This window comes from Myxine glutinosa, chromosome 2 (assembly GCF_964187855.1).
Source record: "Myxine glutinosa chromosome 2, kmMyxGlut1.1, whole genome shotgun sequence".
Lineage (NCBI taxonomy): Eukaryota > Metazoa > Chordata > Myxini > Myxiniformes > Myxinidae > Myxine > Myxine glutinosa.
This window is the reverse complement of record NC_136262.1, coordinates 188,332,660-188,358,185: the sequence shown is the minus strand read 5'-3', so window position 1 is coordinate 188,358,185 and position 25,526 is coordinate 188,332,660. Positions and strand designations below refer to the sequence as shown.

The 25,526-nt window shown below is 47.4% G+C and overlaps 1 protein-coding gene across 8 annotated transcripts in view; it reads right to left on the bottom strand.

Annotated features, from left to right (window-relative positions):
- Positions 1-25,526, bottom strand: part of LOC137420986 (semaphorin-4C) — a 276,482-nt gene that overhangs the window by 47,294 nt on the left and 203,662 nt on the right. For all 8 annotated transcript variants that reach the window (XR_013622423.1, XM_078772086.1, XM_078772085.1 and 5 more), the window contains 8 exons: positions 16,915-17,066; positions 14,998-15,060; positions 14,510-14,608; positions 14,028-14,139; positions 12,689-12,805; positions 12,358-12,503; positions 11,167-11,354; positions 3,367-3,496 (listed from right to left, as the gene is read on the bottom strand). Coding sequence is in view for 7 of the 8 variants with exons in the window: in XM_078772086.1 (XP_078628212.1) it covers positions 3,367-3,496; positions 11,167-11,354; positions 12,358-12,503; positions 12,689-12,805; positions 14,028-14,139; positions 14,510-14,608; positions 14,998-15,060; positions 16,915-17,066 (1,007 nt within the window). In the remaining variant the exon portion in view is untranslated. The remainder of the gene's footprint in view (positions 1-3,366; positions 3,497-11,166; positions 11,355-12,357; positions 12,504-12,688; positions 12,806-14,027; positions 14,140-14,509; positions 14,609-14,997; positions 15,061-16,914; positions 17,067-25,526) is intronic.

Genomic DNA, 25,526 nt, shown 5'->3' with positions numbered 1-25,526 from the left:
AGGGCCTCAGCCGACATTCCACAACATGGTCAAGGATGGATGTGGACAACCATTACTTGTAATTTATTCCATTTATATATATTTTAAAACATACTCGAATAACATGTGGCATGCCCCCTGGATCTCAAACCAAACAATTGTTTTATCACTTGAACTCACTGAAACTGCTTGATCTCACACTTACTTTCTCCACAAACTACGTCATGTATAACGGTGTTAACAGACAACTCCCTTCTCATTTGTGTAACTTGTTCGATTTTAACCCTCTGGAGTGTACTATATTTGAATTTGAATACATTTGAATGCGGTTAGAGCCGATAAATTCGGCTTGTAGACTCCAGAGGGTTAATTATAACATTCACCGGTTACACCACTAGATCAAGCTCTCGCATTCATCTCCCGAAACATAAAACTCTTTCCAGCATCACATCCGCTTCTCTGGTATCCAAACTTTGTCAAATCATTCCAGACGGCTGAAATAATTCCAACTCGTTGGAAATTTCACACAAGTGTTAAAGAAATGTTCCAACTCGTGTTGCAATGCATAACCCAATGAACAGCTGCTCCGATTTTATACCATTCTTCCAGCGTTGCCTCAAAATCAAAAATTAATTTTGTTCCACGACTGAACTTTGTACAATTTGGCTTTATTGTCTATGTCACGTGATCAGTCCTTGTGTCATTATGTGCAACTTTGCGTCTGATACGGCATGCCCAACACAAGCATTCTGCTTCCTGGGACTCACACAGCCTTCTCTTACTTGTTTTCATGCATTGTACTGTATTGAATACAACAACACAACAGGCATTTTAAGGCCATTTTCCCTGCAAGAGCGGGGGTTAGCCTTGCGGTCCCCATGACAATCTTCTCCATTTTGCCCTATTTTCTGCATCTCCCCTTGTTAACCCCCTTGCCCGCATTTCTTCTTCCACCATCTTTAGCCAAGTCTTTCTCGGTCTTCCCCGTCCTCTACTTCCTTCTACATTCATTTCCATCACTCTTCTCAACCAGTCACTTTCATCCTTCCTCAACACATGACGAAACCATCTCAACCTGTTTCTCTTCACAGCATCCATCACAGGCTCTATTCCCATCATCTTTCGCAATTCATCATTTGTCTTCTTCTCTCTCAACGATACTCCACACATCCACTGAACCATTCGTATGTCCACCCTTTCCAACCTTCGTTGCTGTTCTACATTCATTACCCATGTCTTGCTCCCATAAATCATAACACTTCTCACACATGCAGCATACACCTTTCCCTTCAGCTTCAACGACACTTGCCTCCTCGTGAGCATGCCACTCAGTTGCCGAAACTTCTTCCATGCACATCTCACTCTCGCAATCGTTGCAGAGTCTGATCCACCTTCTCCATTCAGAATGTCTCCTAGGTAGCAAAATGTTTTCACACCTTCCAGCTTCATGCCGTCTCCAAGATCCAACTCAACATTTCCTCCATCTGCATCTCCCTCTGTGCACACCTTACACTTGAATGTAGCTGCCACACTGGTTAATGACCCTCTCAGACCACTACATTTTTGATGAACCCACTCAGCGCACATTGTACATTGAATGGAGTTCACTCCGACAACCTTCCTGCACACAGCACACGGCCACTTCCCAGTTCTTTCCACCTCACAACATGCTTTACCACTTGCCATCACCTTCGTCTTTCCAAGATTCACCTTCAGACCTTTTGTCTCCATACATTCCTTCCACTTGTTCATCTTCTTCTTCAGTCCATCCATACTTTCTGCAATCAACACCAGATCATCTGCATACAACAACTCCCACGGTAAACCCTCCTTTGCATTCCGAGCCAGCACCTCAGTCACAGCTACAAATAGAAGTGGACTTAGTACCGACCCCTGATGCACTCCCACCTTCACCTCACACTTGACACTGTTCCCGTCCTTTGTCCTTAAAGCTGTGCGCGCTCTCTCGTACATTGCCATCACTACTCTGATCAACCATTCCTCCACTCCTAACTTCCTCAATGCCCATGTCACTACTTTGCATGGAACCCTATCGAATGCTTTCTCCAGATCAACAAACCCAAAAAACAACTTCTTCCTCTTCTCCATGTACTTCTCCTGCAACTGCATTACAATAAAAATCGTGTCTGTCGTTCCTCTTCTTGGCATAAATCCAAACTGCATTTCGTCGATCTTCACTTTCTTCCTTATCCTCCTCTCCAACACCCTTTCCAATACCTTCATTCCATGCTCCAATAAATTTATCGCTCGATACGAGCTACAGTCCAGAGGGTCACCTTTCCCCTTGTATAGAGGGACGAGGGTACTCAGTTCCCAATCCACTGGAATGCGGCCTTCTTTCACCGCCAGATTGCAGATCTCTGTCATTCTCTTCTCACCCCAATTTTCCGCTGCCTTCAACATATCTCCCACAACTCCCGTCGGCCCTCCCGCTTTTCTACTCTTCATTGCTTTTATAGCTTCCTCAACTTCCTTCTCAGTTATCTTCTCTGCCGGTCCGAAAACTGGGTTACTCTCTATGTTGCCATCCCATTCATTCTCTGCATTCAACAGCATTTCCATATATCTCTTCCATCTTCCTTTAATTCATCTCTTCCATCTTCCTTCCATCTGTATCTATTCTAAACCGGGGTACACACCGGGTTATTGTACCGGGGTACACACACTGTACTGTATGGAATGGAGGATATAAATGTTATTGACTTGATACACACACACACAACGACAAACAGACACAGCCAGTGACATACAGTGACACAGCCACAGACACAGTGACACACAGCGACACACAGACACAGTGACGCACAGTGACAAACACAGACACACAGCAACACACACGCACAGCGACAAACACAGACACGCACACACAGACACAGCGACAAACACAGACACGCACACACAGACACAGCGACACACAGACACAGCCAGTGACACACAGCGACACACAGCCACAGCCACAGACACAGCGACACGCAGCCACACGCAGCGACACGCAGCGACACACAGCGACACACAGCGACACACAACCACAGACAGCGACAGACAGCGACACGCAGCCACAGACACACACATAGCAACACACACATAGCAACACACAGCGACACACAGCGACAGAGAGCCACAGACACAAACATAGCGACACACAGCCACAGACACACACACAGTGACAACACAGCGACACACACACAGTGACAACACAGCGACACACACACACACACACACACACACACACACACACACACACACACACACCATGCTTACATGTATATTTGGTATTTTAAATGATCAAAAGCAAGCGACTTTTAAACAAATTTTGCAGTTGAAAACACGAGGGTATTGTACATGAGTTCTGCACCAGTGAGTCACCTGACCAGGCCTTGGCTTGGGGATGAAATGATGGGAATTGGCATTGCGCTCTTCATAGAACTTGCCCGAAAACGCTTGACGTACAGCCGACAAGTCGTACTTACACACGGTAGAAATATTCAGCTTGCCCCTGCACAACACAAGGCAAAAATGTACATTTACAATTATGAACAATTTGGTCATTCTTTGGTTCAGTTACCTTGAATAAATACAAAACAACAAAAAATAAATCTTAGCATAAAACAAAAACAGTGTACCCCATATGATGTTTGAAATCAAATATAAACTCTGATATTGGCAATTTATATTGTTCGTCATTTGAAAGCAACTCGATTCCGACATTTATATTTTTGTAACGTCATGCTTAGAGCAGCCATTTACATGTTAGTGCGTCAGGTGAGGCTTTTGGGACTGCCACTGGTCGCATGTAACCCAGTGCTACCTGCCGCATGGTCAGGTTGTCGGCGACTAAACCGACGATCCTCACTGGCTTTGCTAGTGGGGGAGGGCGACTGTGACACCCTGCCAGGACCAAAAACAACATCCGACAAAGGTTTGGGAGCCAACAGCCATCCAGGTGGTGTCTCCTAAGAAACACCCATCCCGATTGGGCCGGTTTGCGGCAAACCAGGTAGCCGAGAGGGGTAGTGGAACCCTTAATGCGAGGCGGATGAGCTAGTATTTAGGCAAAAGCAACCACAAAACCACACCTGTGGGGAAGAGGGCAGGTACACATTGCCACTGAAGTCGTGGAAGGCAATGGTCCTTGTCTGGTGGACGACACTGCAATCCAATTCTTCCCCAACCACTTTTGTACCATTTACATGATATTTGCTGTCAGTGATTATTCGTAAAAGTAAATAAATGAATAAATAAATAAACCGGTGCTTCAGCTTTTCCAAATACGGCGGTGAGTTGGGGAGCACGTGCCGTGTGTTCAGGACCATCTTTGATTGCGACAACGTTGCAAAAGCACTTTTTATCCTCCTGCTCGTGGCCACCAATCAGCGGGTTGAGCAACCATTGCATGACGAACAGCCTTTAAGCAACTGCCCTGTCAGGGAAAGACCGCTCCTCATCGACTGCAGGTCTCCTGTCCTCAAGGCCCACGACATGTTTATCCGAGTGCCGAGTTACCGTTAAACAATTCTGCAGATCTCGATGCTGAGACGTCACATGTTTCAGCACAAGACCAGACATTGCCCACACTCCATTGAGCCATCTCTCGGCATTGCAGTACAGAAAAGGCTTAATTTTCATGTACTGTATAGCGAAGCTTAACATGATCAACCTGAACACGATATCCGAGCATATTCAGTACTCATGCCCTCATGGCTCATGCAAAATTCAGTATCAGACAATAAAACTATTGTTACGACATCTTGCTCCAACACACGTTACACGGCTGAAACGTCTTCTCTTTTGTGCCTTTTGCTTTGTTATGTTTTTCTTATAGAAAGATTGTCCCTTTTATATTGTTCATTGACTTGACAAATTGTTTGTTCGTATTTGCTGCATCTCACATCCTTTTCCACACAATGTACGCATTTGTTACAAGATGCCGACTACAGTCATATAAGGTGCTCTACAAAAATAACATCAATTAATAGATAGTAATAAGACTTGATTGGGAAGATACAAAAGACCCCAACTTTCCAACCCCCACTCCAAGAAAGCATTCTCAGAAGTGGATTATAACAGTTTGAATTTGGAGTATCTCTCTCTCCTTATTAATTTTATGGCCCGATTATTCCCACCTTCTTGTGGGGTCGGTTGGGGAAAGGTTTTGACCTAAGTCTTTCACGAACCGGTTGGCCAAGCCCGACGTTTAACTGGAAGTGACAGAAATTTGTAATTTGTTCAGGGTGCCCGTGATAGTTCGCCGAGTCTTCGCAAGGTACACCGTGGGATCCTAAAATTCCACCAACTAATGCTAGTATATGTGAGGCCTAGTTTAGCGTCCATCAAAGGATGGCACATATGTACATGAATCGCCATGCAGGAGGAATTCGGACAATCAAGGCTGTGGTTGTTTGTCCTTGCTCTATCCTTTTAAATGCTGAGTGTCAAGCAAGGAAGCAGCACGTACCACTTTTGAGGTCTTTGGTATGACTCGTCAGGGGTTCGAACCACCGACCTCCCAGAATCAAAGCGAACGCTCAAACCATTACACCACCGAGTCTTGTTAGCTGATATCAGAACCAATTTTAAAGCATGTTTAAAATGTAAAATGGAGGTCAATGTGGTTAAATATCTGAGCTATTCATGTATTACCCTGATAGATGTTAAGCAATTAACTTGCATCATAGGTAACAGGTAACTAATGCCATTTATTCAGCTTGTTTTGCACAGCTTGTTTTTGCATCATTTACAGTTTTATACACCTGTGAAAGTAGGTCCCTGTCCAATGAAAATAGCATGCGTCTTTGCCTAGCACAGAGAGGCCTGGGTTGTGCTGCGCAGCCTGATTGGCTTATGTAATTCCATTGGAGGATCATTCATTACAAGGCCATATATGGTCAAAAGCAAAATGGAAAAGTCCAATTTTCAATTTCCACCCGATTTGACGATCAGTTTGAAAGCGAAAAATATGTGGACCTCATCAATACATTAATTAACCACTTGTAGCGGTTCCCGCTGAATGTACACAATCGCCTTGCACCTGCCAGGACGCGGCCAGGGCGCGATCGCCACGCCGGGCTCATCCGGACGGGCCCAGACGCGCCTCTCCTGGGCATGCCCGGACTCGCTGTTCCCGGGCACGCCCGAACCTCCCGGGCACGCCCGGTCTCGTCTTTCCCGGGCATGCCCGCTCTCGCCTTTCCAGGGCTCGCCCAGAGCGCCCGGGCACGCCCAGCCTCGACTTGCCAGGCCGCGGCCGCGTCCAGGACGCCCGGGCATGTCCAGACTCGCCTTTCCAGGGCTCGCCCAGAGCGTCCGGGCACGCCCAGCCTCGACTTGCCAGGCCGCGGCCGCGTCCAGGACGCCCGGGCATGTCCAGACTCGCCTTTCCAGGGCTCGCCCAGAGCGTCCGGGCATGCCCGCTCTCGCCTTTCCAGGGCTCGCCCAGAGCGCTCGGGCACGCCCAGCCTCGACTTGCCAGGCCGCGTCCAGGACGCCCGGGCATGTCCAGACTCGCCTTTCCAGGACTCGCCCTTGACACCCGGGCATGCCCAGTCTCGGTTTTCCCGGGCAAACGCCCCGGCATAAATGTGTATATATATTGCTGCCCGATAAATGGGCTTGTGAGAATACCTGAGCTGTTTTGTTTCAATAAAGCAACTCGGACGAATTCCGTCTTTGGTCGCGTCAATTCTTTCGACTCGCGTTGGAGCGCAGCTCCTTCACTGGTGACCTACCGACATGGACACGGCAGTGACTCTTAAATTGCCTACCTTCTGGGAGGCTCAGGTGGCTGTTTGGTTCGCCCAGGCGGACTCCCAGTTTGCCCTGCGAGGCATCACCGCAGACGACACCCGCTTCCACCATGTTGTGGCAGCGCTCGGTTCCGCCACCGCGGCCCGCGCCCTGAGCCTCCTCGAGCACCTGCCGGCTGCTGACAAGTATGACGCGCTGAAGACGCTCCTCCTCGACGCTTTCGCCCTCTCACCGGCGGCACGCGCACGGCGCCTGCTCGACCTGCCCGAGCTCGGCGACACGCGCCCGTCCGAGCGCATGGACTATATGCTCTCGTTGCTCGGTGAGCACTCTCTGGATTTTCTGTTCCGCGAGCTGTTCCTTCGCCAGCTGCCTCACCCGGTACGCCTCGCCCTGGCTGGCACGTCGATCACCGATCCCCGCGCCCTCGCCAGGGAAGCCGATAAGATCTCCTCGGCGGGCCAACACATCGGCGCGGCTACCTGGAGCCTGCCGCCGTCCGAGGCGACGCCCGAGTGCCCTGCGCGGTTGGAGGCCGAACTGCCGGTGCAACTGGCGGCCGCCACTCCGCGCCGACCGCTTCTGACACGACGGCCGGGGCCTCCACCTGACCAGGCGTGGTGTTATTACCACGCCAGGTTCGGACACAAGGCTCGGACGTGCCGATCCCCGTGCACTTTCGGCAAGTCGGGAAACGGCCGGGCCGGCGTTCATTCCCAGCCGTGAGCGCCGGCCACTCGGGCAACTTGCTTTTTATTCGGGACAAAGCGTCCGGGCGGCGTTTCCTTTGTGACACCGGCGCCCAACTGAGCGTCATACCCGCCTCCGAGCAGGACAGTCGGGACGCCGTTTGCGGCCCCTCTTTGGTCGCTGCTAATGGCTTGGCCATATGCACTTTCGGCCCGCGCGACGTCACCCTCTGCTTCGGCAGCCAGCGCTTTCAGTGGACCTTTGTGAACGCCTGCGTCCCCATGGCTTTGCTGGGCGCCGACTTCCTCTGCGCGCACGGGCTGCTGGTCGACGTCAAACGACGTCACCTTGTCAACGCCGAGACCTTCAGCTCCCTGGCGTGCACGATGAGCAGCTCCGTGCCGACCGAACGGGCGTGCGCCCTCCCGACGGCGAACGAGTTCGCTCGCCTGCTCGCGGAATTCCCGGCCCTCACGCGGCCGACGTTTTCGGCCGTCGCAGTGCGGCATGGGATCGAGCACCACATACCCACTACGGGCCCGCCGGTCTACGCCAGGGCCCGCCGCCTCGACCCGGCCAAGCTCGCCGTGGCAAAGGCCGAGTTCGACGCGTTGGAGCACCTCGGCATCGTGCGGCGCTCCAATAGCACGTGGGGCTCACCACTGCACATCGTGCCAAAGCCGGGGGGCGGATGGCGCCCGTGTGGTGACTACCGCCGCCTCAACGACGCTACCACCCCCGACAGGTACCCGATCCCGCATATCCAGGACTTTTCCGCCCGTTTGGCGGGACGGGTCATATTTTCCAAAATTGACCTGATCTGGATGACATCCTCGTCGCCAGCACGTCCCGCGCCGAGCACCTCCTCCACCTCCGAACACTGTTCGGTCGTCTCAGCGAACACGACTTAATTGTCAACCCGGCCAAATGCCACTTCGGCACGACGACCGTTGACTTTTTGGGCCACCGCATCACCAAGACCGGGGCTGTGCCGCTGCCGACCAAGGTCGAGGCCATCACCACGTTCCCGCGTCCCCGTTCCATCAAGGCCCTACAAGAGTTCCTCGGCATGGTGATTTTTTATCACCGATTCGTGCCCCGCGCTGCTCAGCTCATGCGGCCCCTTTACGAGGCCCTCCGGGGCAAGCCGGCCAAGCATGACATCGTTTGGTCCACGGCCATGGACGCGGCCTTCGCGAGCGCAAAACGGGCCCTCGCCGGCGCAACGCTGCTGGCTCACCCGGTGCTCAACGTGCCCATCGCCCTCACTACGGACGCCTCCAACTACGCGGTGGGCGCCGTCCATGAACAATGGGTGGACGGGGTTTGGCAGCCACTCGCTTTTTTCAGCCGGCAACTCCGGCCGAACGAGTTAAAATACAGCGCGTTCGACCGCGAGCTGCTCGGTCTTTTCCTGGCCGTTCGCAATTTCCGACACCTCCTGGAGGGCCGCCCGTTCACGGCTTTTGTCGACCACAAGCCGTTGGTCTACGCAATGGCCAAAGTCACGGAGCCGTGGTCGGCCCGCCAGCAGCGCCACCTCTCCACCGTGTCGGAATTCACCACGGACATCCGGCACGTCGCCGGCAAAGACAACGCCGTGGCCGACTGTCTTTCTCGGGCCAGCGCGAACGCGGTCCACCTCGGCGTGGACTTCGCGCTCATGGCGGCCGACCAGACCACCGACACCTCGGTGCAGGCCCTCCGGGCGGCGGACACGGGCCTCCGCCTGGCCGACATCCCCTTCGCGGGCACCGTCCTGCTCTGCGACGTCTCCCAGGGCCAGCCTCGCCCCATCATGCCCGTTTCCTGGCAGCGCCGCATCTTCGCCTCCATCCACGGCCTTTCTCACCCGGGCCGGAAAGCTTCTCAGAAGCTGGTGTCGGCGCGTTTCGTCTGGCACGGCCTTCGACGGAACGTCCGCGACTGGGCCAATGCCTGCACGGCCTGCCAGCGGGCCAAGGTCCACCGCCACACCCAGGCCCCGCTAGCACCTTTCACCGTGCCTGCACGGCGTTTCGACCACGTCCACGTGGACCTGGTGGGTCCCCTGCCCCCATCGCGGGGGTTCACCCACCTGCTCACCATGGTGGACAGGACCACCAGGTGGCCGGAGGCCGTGCCCCTCACCTCCACCACCACCGCCGACGTGGCGCAGGCTTTCATCGCCACCTGGGTCGCGCGCTTCGGCGCACCGGCGGACATCTCGTCCGACCGCGGCCCACAGTTCACGTCCGAACTTTGGGGCGCGGTCGCCCGCTCGTTGGGGGTCACGCTGCACCGCACCACGGCCTACCACCCCCAAGCCAACGGGTTGTGCGAGCGGTTTCACCGCTCCATGAAGGCCGCACTCATGGCCGGCCTTCAGGACGACGGTTGGACCGACCGGCTGCCGTGGGTCCTTTTGGGCCTCCGCACGGCCCCCAAGGAGGACCTCCGGGCGTCCGCCGCCGAGCTCGTCTACGGCCAGCCGCTCCGTGTCCTGGGCGAGTTCGTGCCCGACGCTACCAGTCCCTGGTCCGCCGCACACCAGCGCTCGGACCTCCAGGAGGCCGCCCGACGATTTGCCCCTGTGCCAACGTCCCGCCACGGTGGCCCCCAGTCCTACGTCCCCCCGATGCTTCGCACAGTCAGACCGGATCGGTGTGGACCGCCTCAAACCGGCGCACGTGGACGTCGACCGACCACCACGGTTGGCCCTTCCTCCGCGGCGAGGCCGCCCCCCGTCCACAGTTCCCCCCGCTCGACCACCCACCACCAGATCGGACCCCCCCCCCCCCCCCCCCCACGACCCTCCAGGGGTCGCTTCGGCCGGGTCATCCGGACCCCAATTAAATTGACCCTGCCGGTGCAGGTCGCTTCTGGAGGGGCGTGTGTAGCGGTTCCCGCTGAATGTACACAATCGCCTTGCACCTGCCAGGACGTGGCCAGGGCGCGATCGCCACGCCGGGCTCGTCCGGACGGGCCCAGATGCGCCTCTCCTGGGCATGCCCGGACTCGCTGTTCCCGGGCACGCCCGAACCTCCCGGGCACGCCCGGTCTCGTCTTTCCCGGGCATGCCCGCTCTCGCCTTTCCAGGGCTCGCCCAGAGCGCCCGGGCACGCCCAGCCTCGACTTGCCAGGCCGCGTCCAGGACGCCCGGGCATGTCCAGACTCGCCTTTCCAGGGCTCGCCCAGAGCGTGCGGGCATGCCCGCTCTCGCCTTTCCAGGGCTCGCCCAGAGCGCTCGGGCACGCCCAGCCTCGACTTGCCAGGCCGCGTCCAGGACGCCCGGGCATGTCCAGACTCGCCTTTCCAGGACTCGCCCTTGACACCCGGGCATGCCCGGTCTCGGTTTTCCTGGGCAAACGCCCCGGCATAAATGTGTATATATATTGCTGCCCGATAAACGGGCTTGTGAGAATACCTGAGCTGTTTTGTTTCAATAAAGCAACTCGGACGAATTCCGTCTTTGGTCGCGTCAATTCTTTCGACTCGTGTTGGAGCACAGCTCCTTCACACTTTCCTTTATCAAAGATACAAATGAAAAAAAAAAAATACATCTATTCCATCCTGTATAATATTTTAATTTGAAAATCCAATAAAAACAGACCGCAGTGTCCTGCTCAGTAGATCAATGCAGTAGTCCGCTTTTACAGAGGACTGTGCAATTACAAACTCCTTTTGACATCTTGTATGAAAATACAGTTCAGTGTTCAACAAAACATGAAACCAGAAGAACTAGTCACTTACACTTGGCTGATGAACGTGGCGTAGAAAGTTGGCTCCTCGGTTCCACCGCTTGGATCCCGGTGCAATGTGAAGACATCCTGAATAAGCTGGTTGAAGTACAGGTCCTTCGATTGGAGTGAGCACCCGAGCCGTGCCTTGAGGAACGAGGTCCACTTCCCTATTAACAGTTTTTGCCCACCTTTATCACCCTGCAACATCACAAAATGGTAACCAAATGTTTACCCATCTGAAACACAAGGAAAACAAGCTGAGCAGACAAATTAAGATGATCAATAATTCATCAATGGACGCTTAATCCGAAATAAGACCACTTCACACGTTTTGAAGCTGTATAACCTGAGAAACAAGGGATGTTGTTGAGGACATAAGAAATGAGATGCTCATTGTTGTGAGGATCCACTCATAAACTGTGTGCGACTCAACTTTCGAAGACAGACTCTCAGAGCAGAGAAGATGGCGGCTGGCCACGAAGGAACCCAGAACGTAAACATTAAATAAACTTAACTCTGTTCTAAAAAATTCCCAAAAAATAATGTACAATAAAAGGCTACATCAGCCATATCCTATGTAATTGGGATGACCCAAGTATAATGACCCAATGACCCAATATGGAATGACCCAAGTACTCAGCACTTATTAACCTCAACATTGGGGCTGGTAGGATGGCCTAGAATAGAGGTACGCACACTCGCCTCTAGGCTGTCTAGCCTGGGTTTGAACCCCACCCCAGCTATAAACTCTCATCCTGGTGTTTCACAGGCAGGTTGATTCATCAGCGTGTGTGCCGTCCCTCGGAGGGACGTTAAGCTGGGCGCCACATCTGCCAGCATTAGTTTGTGGACGGTAAAGATCCCAAGGTGTCCTTCGCGAAGAGTAGGTGAGCTATCGCCGGCACCATGTCCATATTCCAAATTCCTGTCCGAACCTAGAGAGGGCATTGCAACACTGGCAGAATCGCACCCTCAGCCAAGGATGCGACCCCGCAGCCTTGTGCTTCTTACAGAAGGAGAAGAACATCCACATTGAAATGTGCAAAACTAAGTTTTCATTCAACATTTTCGTTTTCCCATTTAATTCGCACACAACCTCAACGATGTTTTGCCAAAAGTATGTTAAAGTCATATTAACAGTGTCTATGTTGCAAGCAACACTTTTAAAAAGAAATTAAATTTCCCCAGTGTGTGAACCGACCTTGCACACTCGAGCGATTCTCGAGACGGTCACTGGACTATTAAAGTTGAACTCGCTCACTATCTCGGTGAAGAAGTAGTAAATTTTATCATCTTCAGGGCTGCTTGGATCTTCAGGAACAAACTCGGATGCCACAAACCGTGGTTCTGTATGAACAAATGCCACTGATTATCAACTCGGTTTATCAGCCCAAGTGTGTGATTTTTGGGGTTGCAAGTTAGACGAAGTCACCAAACTACTCTGGCACTCCGCGAAAACCATCGCTGAGCAATATTAAGGCCCCAGCACACCCGGCCCTGAAACCCACTCCTACCCCAAAGGCTACACTCACCATTTAGCCAAGATCTTTGATGTTCGGAATCGATGTCCTTACGAGTTCCCACAGTGCGCCGGATTACGTGTTCTGTGCCCAGGAAGTCATTCGATGTGCCAGAATATAGCTCACCACCTAGCCCAGGATAAACACATCTGCAATTATTTTGATCAATCATTTTTTCTTGTAATACTATTGGTAGAACCAAAAATCACACGCAAACACACACACGCACGCACCACCTTCGTCCAACGTGAGGGTTAGGTTCCTAGATGTTTAAGACCTCATGGGATAAATGAGGATAGAGGAACGTGGCCGCAGAATATAACATATGAACAAATATTTTACACATTTTTTTTTCTTCGCCTGGTATTCCTTGTCTTTGTGCACAAAACTGTTGTTAATCCAGTCATCGAATATCACTCTTGTCACCCGGGCATTCTTATTTGACTGTCAAACCATCGGTAATTGCATCACCTCCCAACCCCCCCCACCCCCCACCCCCGCCCCCACCCCCTCTCTTCAGAGCGCGTGTAATTCTGTGTGATAAACCAATAAAGTTTTGTATCTAAAATCTTCAGATGGATTCCCATAAAAAGTGTAACTTCATTCTTGAACGACTTGAACCCACCCATGTGCTGCCTTCTGCTCCTTGCAGATGTACGTCTTACAACGCATTTTCCTGTAGAAAAGCCTAGTTTTGTCAGCATTGAACACCTGTTCAGGCGCATTGCATTTTGATGTTATAAACTCCAGGAAGATGGGCTTGAACCTTGCAGGTGCCTTGTGATCTGCTTACCTGGCTTCACCCTGCAGCTTGACATTATTCAGACCAAGTTTGCGAACCACCGTTTGATTGCCTGAAATACACTTGCGCTTCCTGAACCTTCACTGGCGATCACGTGTTCGTATAGGTCACGTACTCTCGTATGGCCATGCCATCAAACACCAATCGTTACACACCCATTTTACGCCACACAATTTGTCTAACATCACTATTTTCTCTGCTAATGTCATAACATTGCAGGGTTTCTTCACTCCACTTGGACAGGCTTCACGTTTCGGTGCCGCACTGTAATTTAAGGGTACAGTATGCGGCAAAATAAAGTGGAGTTAAAGAAATTTCCGGGGCACAAGCTCACTCGACCACAGCTCAAGATGGTGGGAAACATCACTTCTGCGCATGACGTTGTCACAGCGCCACATTCAAACCCAGGTATAACATCAAGTTTTATGTGCATTTGGGAAATAAGCATCACGTTTATCCCACATGTGCAAACAAATCCGTGTTGTGAAGATCCATGTTGGATGAGAGTTTACTGCATATATCAGTATATGTATATGTACATGCACACACCTGCAAAAGTCGCAGTGGAGGTGTCAGCTGGATTGTAGGGAGACATTCCTCGACCACTGAAAATTTGAACATCATCGGCCTCTGTTCGTACCAATGAGAACCCCTTCCGGTCCTATAAGGGTGTAGCAGGTTTTAGTAAATAGCAGCAAAATGCAGAGGTACAAGACTAAGAATAAAACTCACTATACAGTCCAGCAGTGACCAAACATTAGGCTAAGCCTCTAAAGATCATAAAACATTATCCAACTCGCATTATTAGATGGTGGATACGCATTAGGCAAAATAAGGTTGAATAAATATAATTTGAAAATAAAAGGGGATTTTGAGGAGGAAGGAGACAGAAGAGAGCGAAAGAAAAAAAAAAACTTTGTGAATGGCTATAGGAGTGGGAGGGGGCAGTTGACCAGCAACTTTTCCCATACATAATATGTGGGCAGCACTATTACCGTTAAACCGTGGGCCCAAGCAGCAAACAGACTTACGATGTAAGCACACATCGGTTGAAATGCATAGGTCCCACAGACAAGCAGACACGTGTCATTCACCTCCTCAAGGACCCGGATGAAATTGAAACACTCCGTCTGCATGCACAGCACGAGAAGTGACAACAGCTTTTGGAAAAAGGAAAACAGCAAATGACAAATGTGTTTATGATCAATGCCCTGCACTTTAATAAAGATAGGAACGTGGACTTTTGTAATCATCAAGGGCATGATTCGGGTGTGTTGCATCACACTTCACACAAGAGAAGCCCCAATGACAAACCCACGAAGGGTTATTCCCCTAATGGCAGCCACCAACTTAACCTGATGTTTCTCCGAATGAAAGGCGAAGTAAACATGTAGGAACGCATGTACTGAGCGGCATACTATTTACAAATTGGGGCTCACAACGACGGAAATTGATCAATGAATGGGACATGCGGTCAAGAGAGCAGGGCAGGTTATGGAAGTTAAAAAGTTGTTCTCACTGTGGCACTTCTTCCTTTCATTGAACATTGCTCTTTTTGTTCGAGAGGAGGACTCCAATCAACCTGCAAGAAAATACAAAAAAACAAACCTTTTTACAACAATATTTGGTCAATACACATACTAATAGAAGTTTTACAATGGTACGACGTGCCATTTTTATTGGCCCCCGTTATTTTACTTTATTTTCCCTTCCACACACCTGCGTTTTTAATCAGCTGCATCATTTCCCTTCCCCATTTTCTTACCCAAGTGTTTTTTTTTATTTGCCCCTTATCAGCCAATGTCACTGCAGCCCCTCTGTGGATACTGTGACCATAAAACAACTACAGAGTTCATAGAACATGTTACCCCATGCGGTGTATAAGTATAATACTTTAATTTTAAATAAAATAATGATTTTAAAGATAGTTTACATTTTTTCCGGAAGTTTAGCGCTTTATTGCTTCAGTGCCGCGAAATGGACAAGGATGCACACTTATACACAACCCTATTTAGCATGTCCAAGCACTGCAAAGCGGAAGGGCTTTGAATAAAGATTGTAAAAGCGGATTAAAAACATATATATATATATATATATATATATATATATATATATATATATATATATATATATATATATATATATATATATATATATATACTGTATATCGTTGTGGTTTAGGGAAACCACTACAAAGAAATGACAACCACCATACAGGTCCCTTAGAACAGCTATTTGATACGAGAACATTATCTTAGTCCCTTCCCCTATAAGGGTTAGTATGTCGTTATGCGTTGGGGAGGGAAAGACAGACCCCCCACTCATAAGCGAAGCCAAGCAGATGCACCAAGATTGCATCCACAGATATTGATTCAAAGTCTTGAAGGACAGAAGACAGGCCAAAGGCCTCAAGGGTGGATGCCAGCAACAACATTTTGGGGACAGGGAACTTTTCAAATGCAACAAAGACCATTGGGTTATGCACCAGGTAAGAGTCCCTTCAAGAGGGCCTGTGGGGGCTGGGTGACAAAATGGGCCACTAATCAACACCAGAGGAACTTTGGAGAGGGCTTGTGGGGCAGGGGAAGTGCCACTCCACCAATCGGCAGCCCGGAAAATACCCTCAAACCGCCGAAGTACAAAGTTATTCATGCGCGGCAGCCTCAGGTCCGGTAAGTTCGGGAGAGAAGGGCCCTGATGCCCTGATCTGAATTTAATGACATCCTTACAGATTTTCCTGTTTGGAATCATTTTCAATCTTGTTTGTGCCAGACGGGCAGCCAGAATATAAAAAATACCTTACTCCACTGTGTATGCCTGATGAGGATGAGATTCCATAGATTTTGCCAATTTCAGAGCCAAAGTGCTGCTAAACTGCAAGTTCATGTTCCGATTCATATTCTACACTCTACAGTATTCAAAATATAACATTCAATTGAAATTATGTAGTTCCTCGATGACAGACTGACGACAGACAGACAGGCAAAGTGAACCAATTGCTTAACCCCACTTTAGGTAATAAAAACGCAGAACCAAACGGATTATCATTTGCAAGTGGAATTGTTTGTACTAGTACGTACTAGGTACTAGTACTAGTATCTAGCACGTTGGTACTAGGTACTGAAAACCCCTCGATCCTAGACTGTGGGTAAACATCACAATAAGAGGAGGTACTACAAGCTCGAAAAAGAATGGTCGATCAAAACAGCCCGCCCCTTTGCGAGGCTGTAAATTAATGTCTGCCGCCAAAAAGACAGTGCTGCGGGCAACTCACAGATCAAATCTCATTGTAAATAGAGGAATATTAAACACTCAAGTAGCTCGATAGTGATGTACAGTGGGTGCATGCATACACAGATAACTTTTTCAATTTAGTGAACTAAATTTTTGCAGATGAGAAGTGATGCCAGCAACTCAACAACAACATGGAAGGTACCTGGGGATGCAGTTCCTCTGTTACATTCCTTGGGTTCAGTGCAAGAATCGCATCACGTGCACCGACGTAAAGCACGTCACCGCGTATGCTCATCTTCAGAATAGAATAGTGGTGGATATCTGGTTGAGAGAATGTCCCTATGACATCCCTTTCTGCAGCCATGAGTGTAGGGAGAGGAAGGGCAAAGAAAAGGTTGAAGGGGAAATGTTATAGAGCTTACAGAGTATAACGAGAAGGACGCACTTCCACACCCATGCAGTCAGAGTGTGCAGCGGGGGTTTAGGAAGTTCGGACTGTTACACTCAACCTGTGTTTTAACATTAAAGTGTGGGAAACATTATAACACACGGTACTGATTTCTCTGCATAAAAGAAAAATTTGAAGTGGACTCATAAATAATTCAAGATGGTAATCCAAAGTTGTGTTTGCAATGATTATGTTTTATGATAACAAATAATAATATTAATAATCCAAAGTTGTATATTGGGAATGGAGATGGTAAAATATATATATAAATAATGGCTCCTGAAAGCACATGGAATCCTGTGCTATTCTCTCCTGAATTTTTTTATTTAATTGCCAAAATTCAGAAATAGAATAGTGTGTAAACTACAAAAATATGTATAATATAGTATAGTGTGTAATATGTATAATATAGTATGGTGTGTAATATGTATAATATAGTACAGTGTGTAATATGTATAATATAGTATAGTGTGTAATATGTATAATATAGTATAGTGTGTAATATGTATAATATAGTATAGTGTGTAATATGTATAATATAGTATAGTGTGTAATATGTATAATATAGTATAGTGTGTAATATGTATAATATAGTATAGTGTGTAATATGTATAATATAGTATAGTGTGTAATATGTATAATATAGTATAGTGTGTAATATGTATAATATAGTATAGTATAGTGTGTAATATGCATAATATAGTATAGTATAGTGTGTAATATACATAATATAGTATAGTGTGTAATATAATAAAATGTTTGCATAATATAATGCATAATATAGTATCGTATAATATAGTATAGTATAAATGCATAATATAGTATAGTATAATATAGTATAGTATAATATAGTATAGTATAAATGCATAATATAGTATAGTATAATATAGTATAGTGTGTAACTACCATATGAAACACAATGCCAGTTTGTATGTTTGTGTGTTTGTACAGATGTCTGTCCCCCTTCATAAGGGTAGGTTTTAAAGGTCAATCTTTTAACACGAATGTGTATTCACTACGGTCTATTTTTGAGGATGAAACAAACTCTAAAAGCATTTTCCATAAAAGAGTAATTATGACTCTTCTATTGGAATTGTAGACGGTGGCTTGCAAACCGAGTCTCAAGGGCGGTGTACAGAAGTGTTTTTTTAAATAACAATAAATACAAGGAGCAGGGAGGTAAAATTTGCTGTATGTGATGTGCAATGTGATCACAGTAAAACTAGTGTTCATTTACATCTGAAGGATGTCTAACAAATAAAGAAAATATAAGCACACCTGACACTAGGCCCAGGCTTCAGACTTTGGCATGCTCACGAGGCTGCACCGTCAAATAAACTGTTCCAACCCGTCATTTTTGATGGTCTTTTTCTCGTATAAAATCTATATATATAAAACACAGTGTGTGTGTGTGTGTGTGTGTGTGTGTGTGTGTGTGTGTGTGTGTGTGTGTGTGTGTGTGTGTGTGTGTAATGTTACCAATAGACTCCTAAACGGAGAGGCTTACGTGCTTGATATTTGACATAGACATGGCCATTGAGCGTGGGACGAACATGGCCGAACTCAAAATATTTGACGATCCATATTTTTTATTCATATTTACCTCAGCGCATTTCAGCGCACGGAATCAACGGAATCAGAGCAGGTGGGCGCTGATTCGCTCAGAGCGATCACGTGATGACGCTATGACGCTATGAACGCTATGACGCTATGAACGATATGACGCTATGACGCTATGAAAAAAAAAATCGCTATGACGCTATGAAACGCTATGACCGCTATGACGCTATGACGCTATGAAAAAAAAAATCGCTATGACGCTATGAAACGCTATGACGCTATGAACGATATGACGCTATGAACGCTATGAAAAAAAAATCGCTATGACGCTATGAAACGCTATGACGCTATGACAAAAAAAAAATCGCTCGCTTTGCCAAGGGGCTCGCTCCCCCCCCCCCTCCCCCCGTTCCCCTCCCCCCCCCCCCCACCCGGCAATGCCGGGTACTTCTGCTAGTAATGTATAATGGAATGAAACCTTTGGCTCCAATCCCAAAATCATTTGATGTGCTTCATGCCCAGATATTATGGCATATATTTTGCAAATATGAAAGATGTGTTTAGTCATTTTTGAGTATATGAATGGACAGGACCCACAGTATAACTCCCAAGCCAGGCCCTTTGGGGGGTTCATGCAAACCTGAAGGGGAATGGCTGCATTCAAAATGGATACTGCATGAATACATACATGCAATACAAGGAATATGGTATAATCTTGCTGAATCAGAGTAAAAAGGATAATTTGTTTTTAACATATAAACAAGAATGACCGCACTGTGGTCATAACTTGTGACAATATGAAGCAATGGACCGATTGGAAAACGCACATTTAAAGCACTCTTCAAAGATGAACAGCGTGATTGAGAAACATATTTAATGAGCTATTAAAAAATTAACTTGCGGAAAGTAACGCTTTATTGCCGTGCCTTCTGATGTACCTGATGTACCATGCATTCTGACGGGTTTGATGAAACCTTACTATTATTTGACATATGATTCAATTATTAGGGTCCATCATTGTGAATACCACTCAATCCAAACAAAGCCAATGGAAATCCGATGCAACAAATCCCGGCAGTGAATAATCAGCTGAGGTCTACAGGGAAATGTGCTCGGCACACCAGAAAAACAAGATGGCGACCATATAATTTCGTCTCAGTGCTATGCTGGGTGGAGTCAAGAGACAGATGTGGGTGTGGTCCAGCAGCTGTCTGACCAATGGGTGCACATTTCAAAAATTTACCAACATCAACCTCAACAACAACAACAGCAATGCAAAGGTCTTGTATATAGGATAAGGATAAAGGAAGTCATATTGTGTTGTACACTTTGTTTCTACAATTGGTGTACAATTGTAATTGTACCACAGGGTTTCTTCAACCATTTGTAAATTTGTTTTTCTTCCTGCATTCCCAATTTCTGAGCTGTATCTCAGAGCTCACTGGAACTTTCAAAATGAAACTTTCCACCAATAATGGGAGTATGTAGTATATGGGGTTGCCATAATGTTTTGTGACCTTGAGATAATTTGAAGGTCATGACCCAGTTAGAGACATCTACCCATTTTTCACCATAACTCGATGAAACTCAATGATGAAAAAAATGAGGGTTACCCATGACAATTGCTTTGTGATCACAGATAACTACTTCCCATTGTGGTGGACTATTCCCATCACTTTGTCCAGTCACAACTCCGAGACCAAGGACAGACAGGATGGGAAACTCCTGTTACATATGTATGAGCCAAATTAGAATGTTTAGAATTAATACTTTTTTCAGCAGGTAATGCATAATGTCCAGCTCCACCTGGAGGGTGGGTACTCTGCGAGGTCGCTATAAAGATAAAAATCAACAAATAGCAAAATGCATTTGCAAACGGTACGTTTTATCCCCTGCTGAGTATTGTACCGTTTTGAATTCCATAAAGCCCTCATCATGGTTGTCTATCTACAAGACGGGAGTTTTTATGTACTTATGCAAAACAAATCAAATCCGTGTAACGATTACAGATTGCTGTTTTGGGGTAATGATTCACATTGCTGTTTTTGGGGTAATGGTTCTTGACAACGCCCTGTAGTGATCCCATGTCTTCACAATTGCCTCCCTCTCATGAATTGCAAACTTTAAAAAATCATCACCTTGGTCATTGAAAGGAAATTAAATGGTGCAATTTTTACCCTCGCAAGAGGGTATTGCATTTGGGTCCGTTTGTTTGTTTGTTTGTCTGTTTGTCCACACAGAATAAATATGATTTTCTCGGCAACCGTTGGTCCGATTGACAGAAAATTTCCACCATAGGTGCAACTCCACACCCCAGCGATGATCCACCTGTATAATTTTTTTAAATGATAATTATGACGCCATTGGTCATGTGGTATGGGCGCCATGTTGGAAAACCCGAAAAACTTTGCACCTCCATATCTCCAAAAGCGCCGCATAGAAAGAACTGACATTGCTCATTGTAAAGAACTCTCCATGGGGAATAAAATATGTTAATGATGATGTCATACTGTCATAGGCACCTTCATTATGACGTCATAATTCAACAAGTACAAAACTTCATCCGATCAAGATGAAATTTATTGAGCGTCATCTGGGGATAAATTGGTGGATAAAAAAATTAATAATTATGACGTCATAGGTCACGTGGTTCGGCCGTCATCTTGGAAAAACCGAAAAACTTTGCACCCCTATATCTCTGAAAGCGCTGCAAAGAAAAAACTTGACATAGTTCATTGTAAAGACCTCTCCATGGGGAATAACATATGTTAATGATGATGTCATATGTTCCTCCATTCGGACATCATAATTCGACAAGTACAAAACTTCATCCGATCAAGAGGAAATTTCTTGAGCGTCATCTAGGGATAAATTGGTGGAGAGAAAAAAAAATGATGATGTCATCGGTTACGTTGTTCGGTCACCATATTCGTTTTTAACACAAAAGCCTAAAAAAACCACTGAAAACACATCATGGCGAGGGTCTGCAATCTCTGATTGCTCTTTCCTGTTTAACTTGAGATTCGCCCTAAACAAGGATGAGAGCCACTAAATGTGAAGGGCCACAAAGAAAAAAAAGAGGAAAACCTGGCAGAACCTTCATCTAGTCCTGAAACAAGAAAACCTCTTCACAGGACCACTGGGTTATTAAAAGGCAAATTATGGTAAGCCGGCGACGAGGCAAAAGGAGAAACACCATTAATGTCATGCATGCAACGCAATGCAATGCAATGTCATGCATGTCATGTCACCATTAATGTCATTAACGAGTGTGGCAGCTACATTCAAATGTAAGGTGTGCACAGAGGGAGCTGCAGATGGAGTAAATGTTGAGTTGGATCTTGGAGACGGCATGAAGCTGGAAGGTGTGAAAACATTTTGCTACCTCGGAGACATGCTGAATGGAGAAGGTGGATCAGACTCGCAACGGTTGCTAGAGTGAGATGTGCATGGAAGAAGTTTCGGGAACTGAGTGGCGTGCTGATGATGAGGGGAGTGTCGTTGTAGCTGAAGGGAAAGGTGTATGCTGCATGTGTGAGAAGTGTTATGATTTATGGGAGCGAGACATGGGTCATGAATGTAGAGCAGCAACGAAGGCTGGAAAGGGTGGAAATGCGAATCGTTCGACGGATGTGCGGAGTATCGTTGAGGGAGAGGAAGACAAATGATGAATTGCGAAAGATGATGGGAATAGAGCCTGTGATTGATGCTGTGAAGAGGAACAGGTTGAGATGGTTTGGTCATGTGTTGAGGAAGGATGAAAGTGACTGGTTGAGAAGATGTGATGGAAATGAATGTAGAAGGAAGCAGAGGACGGGGAAGACCGAAAAAGACTTGGCTAAAGATGGTGGAAGAAGAAATGCGGGCAAGGGGGTTAACAAGGAGAGATGCAGAAAATAGGGCAAAATGGAGAAGATTGTCATGGGGACCGCAAGGCTAACCCCCGCTCTAGTAGGGGAAATGGCCTTTAAAATGCATGTTGTTGTTGTTTGTATGCAACGCATGCAGTGCACAGCATGGTTCAGCTTGGCCCAGGTTATATGCAATGCAAAAAGTCGAAGTTTTTTGAGGTTTTATTTTCAAAAGTGGAAGCTCATGGAGGAGCTGGAAGATTTCTTTTCAAAATATGCTCTCTGCAAATCCATTTCTCTGCAATCCATTCCATGTTTTCCCTTCTTCCCTATTCCTCATTCCTCCCCACATCCCCCATTTCTCCAAGTCTCCCTCTATAATTAATGTCCCTCAACCATGCTGTTGGTGTGTTCCCCCCCCCCCCCCCCCCTTTGTACTGTTCCTTTTGATCTATTAAGTCCTGATCTATTTATAGGTTCTATCTCTTCCACGATCCTTGACAAAAAGCCATGAGGCAGGTGTCCAAATACAAAAAGAGTCCTCACAGTTGGCATCTCATCGAGCACCTTTTGGCCAGGTTTTCACCGACCAGTTCAAAGAATAGCTCAGAAGTCGCCTGCTCCCTTCAGAAACTTGCGACTTTTGACTTCGGAAACAATTAGATACATTTACAAAATGCTGTCCTGGTAGTGTCCAGCCTAATGGAATGTTCCATAATTTGGTCAATGGGCACTAAGCCAGCTGTCCCATCTGCTGCCACCCCTCTGAATGTTAAATATCCTACAGTTCCTTTCAAATTAAGTAATCCATTGCGTGCTAGTACTTTGACCGAATAGTAAATTCCTATCATAATGTACGGGTGCAGTGCGTCACAGCCGCACCCCAGCGATGATGCAACTCATGCCTCATACAAAAATGAGGAGTGAGAGGAGGGTGATAGGAGAGCAGCATGTCTCAAACAAGGCATTGAATGAAATCTTAGAACTGATCAGAATATTTAATTTAACTAAACCTGCATGGGCAGGTACACTACATGCCCAAAAGTATGCAGACACCCCTTCTAATTAGTGGAGTCGGCTGTTTCGGCCACACCCATTGCTGACAGGTATATATAATCAAGCACACATACATGCAATCTCCATAGACAAGCATTGGCAGTAGAATGGGCCGTACTGAAGAGCTCAGTGACTTTCAAGGTGGCACCGTCATAGGATGCCACCTTTCCATAAAGTCAGTTCGTCCAATTTGTGCCCTGCTAGAGCTGCCCCGGTCAACTGTAAGTGCTGTTATTGTGAAGTGGAAGCGTCTAGGAGCAACAACAGCTCAACCACAAAGTGGTAGGGCACACAAGCTCACAGAATCGGACCGCCGAGTGCTGAAGCGCATAGTGCGTAAAAATCGTCTGTCCTCGGTTGCAACACTCACTGCCGAGTTCCAAACTGCCTCTGGAAGCAGTGTCAGCACAATAACTGTTCGTTGGGAGCTTCATGAAATGGGTTTCCATGGCCGAGCAGCCGCACATAAGCCTAAGATCACCATGCGCAATGCCAAGCATCGGCTGGAGTGGTGTAAAGCTCGCCGCCATTGGACTCTGGAGCAGTGGAAATGAGTTCTCTGGAATGATGAATCACACTTCACCATCTGGCAGTCCGACGGACGAATCTGGGTTTGGCAGATGCCAGGAGAACGCTACCTGCCCTAATGCATAGTGCCATCTGTAAGGTTTGGTGGAGGAGGAATAATGGCCTGGGCTGTTTTTCATGGTTCCGGCTCAGCCCCTTAGTTCCAGTGAAGGTAAATCTTAATGCTACAGCATACAATGACATTCTAGATGATTGTGTGCTTCCAACTTTGTGGCAACAGTTTGGGGAAGGCCCTTTCCTGTTTCAGCATGATAATGCCCCCGTGCACAAGGCAAGGTCCATATAGAAATGGTTTGTTGAGATCGGTGTGGAAGATCTTGACTGGCCTGCACAGATCCCTGACCTCAACCCCATCGAACACCTTTAGAATGAATTGGAATGCGAACTGCGAGCCAGGCCCAATGGCCCAACATCAGTGCCCGACCTCACGTATGCTCTTGTGACTGAATGGAAGCAAATCCCCACAGCAATGGTCCAACATCTAGTGAAAAGCCTTCCTAGAAGAGTGGAGGCTGTTATAGCAGCAAAGGGGGGACCCAACTCCATATTAATGCCCATGATTTTGGAATGAGATGTGTGATGTTTGGGTGTCCACATACATTTGGTCATGTAGTGTATGAACTGTCTGCACGACCCCACTGGACCCTGATACTCAAATCATGTCTCAATTCATGACAACATTTTCAGACTACCTTTTGTTTCAGAATAGTTTCGTGGGGATCATGGGGGGCAGTCTATGCACTCCAAAAGATTTATTAAAAATAAAAATAAAACATACGGGTAGACCTTGCCCATTTCCATTTTTGGTTCTTAATCTGCCAATCTCAAAGGCACAACATATTAAATCAACAACTCCGAAACCACAAACCGTCAAACACGTTTTAAGGAAAGATAGTTCAGGAAATTCCAAGGCACAGTTAAGCCACGGCTAAACCACAGTGTTACAAGTCCTTCCAAAATGAGAGGGATTTGTTGGCAGAGAGAACAATGAAATTCATTTAAACTTTAAGGGGATCATTCACCATCATCAGGTTTTTTTGGGACAGGAGAGGTGAAGTTCATGGCTGGAAAGTCACTTTCACCCCTCCCCTTAGTCAGGGCCCTTTGGGATATTTTGGTTCAAATTCTTCCAAAAGCATCAAATTTGGCGCAGATGTTGCCCATGCCATACTCTTTCGATTTTTGATGGGTGCCAAGGGCGGTATGATCCAGGGACCATACCGGTCCATCCCACCATGTCACCTGACCTATGACGTCATAATTAGGATATGCATCCAATCACATGGCGTACTATAAGTGGTCAAAGTTCAA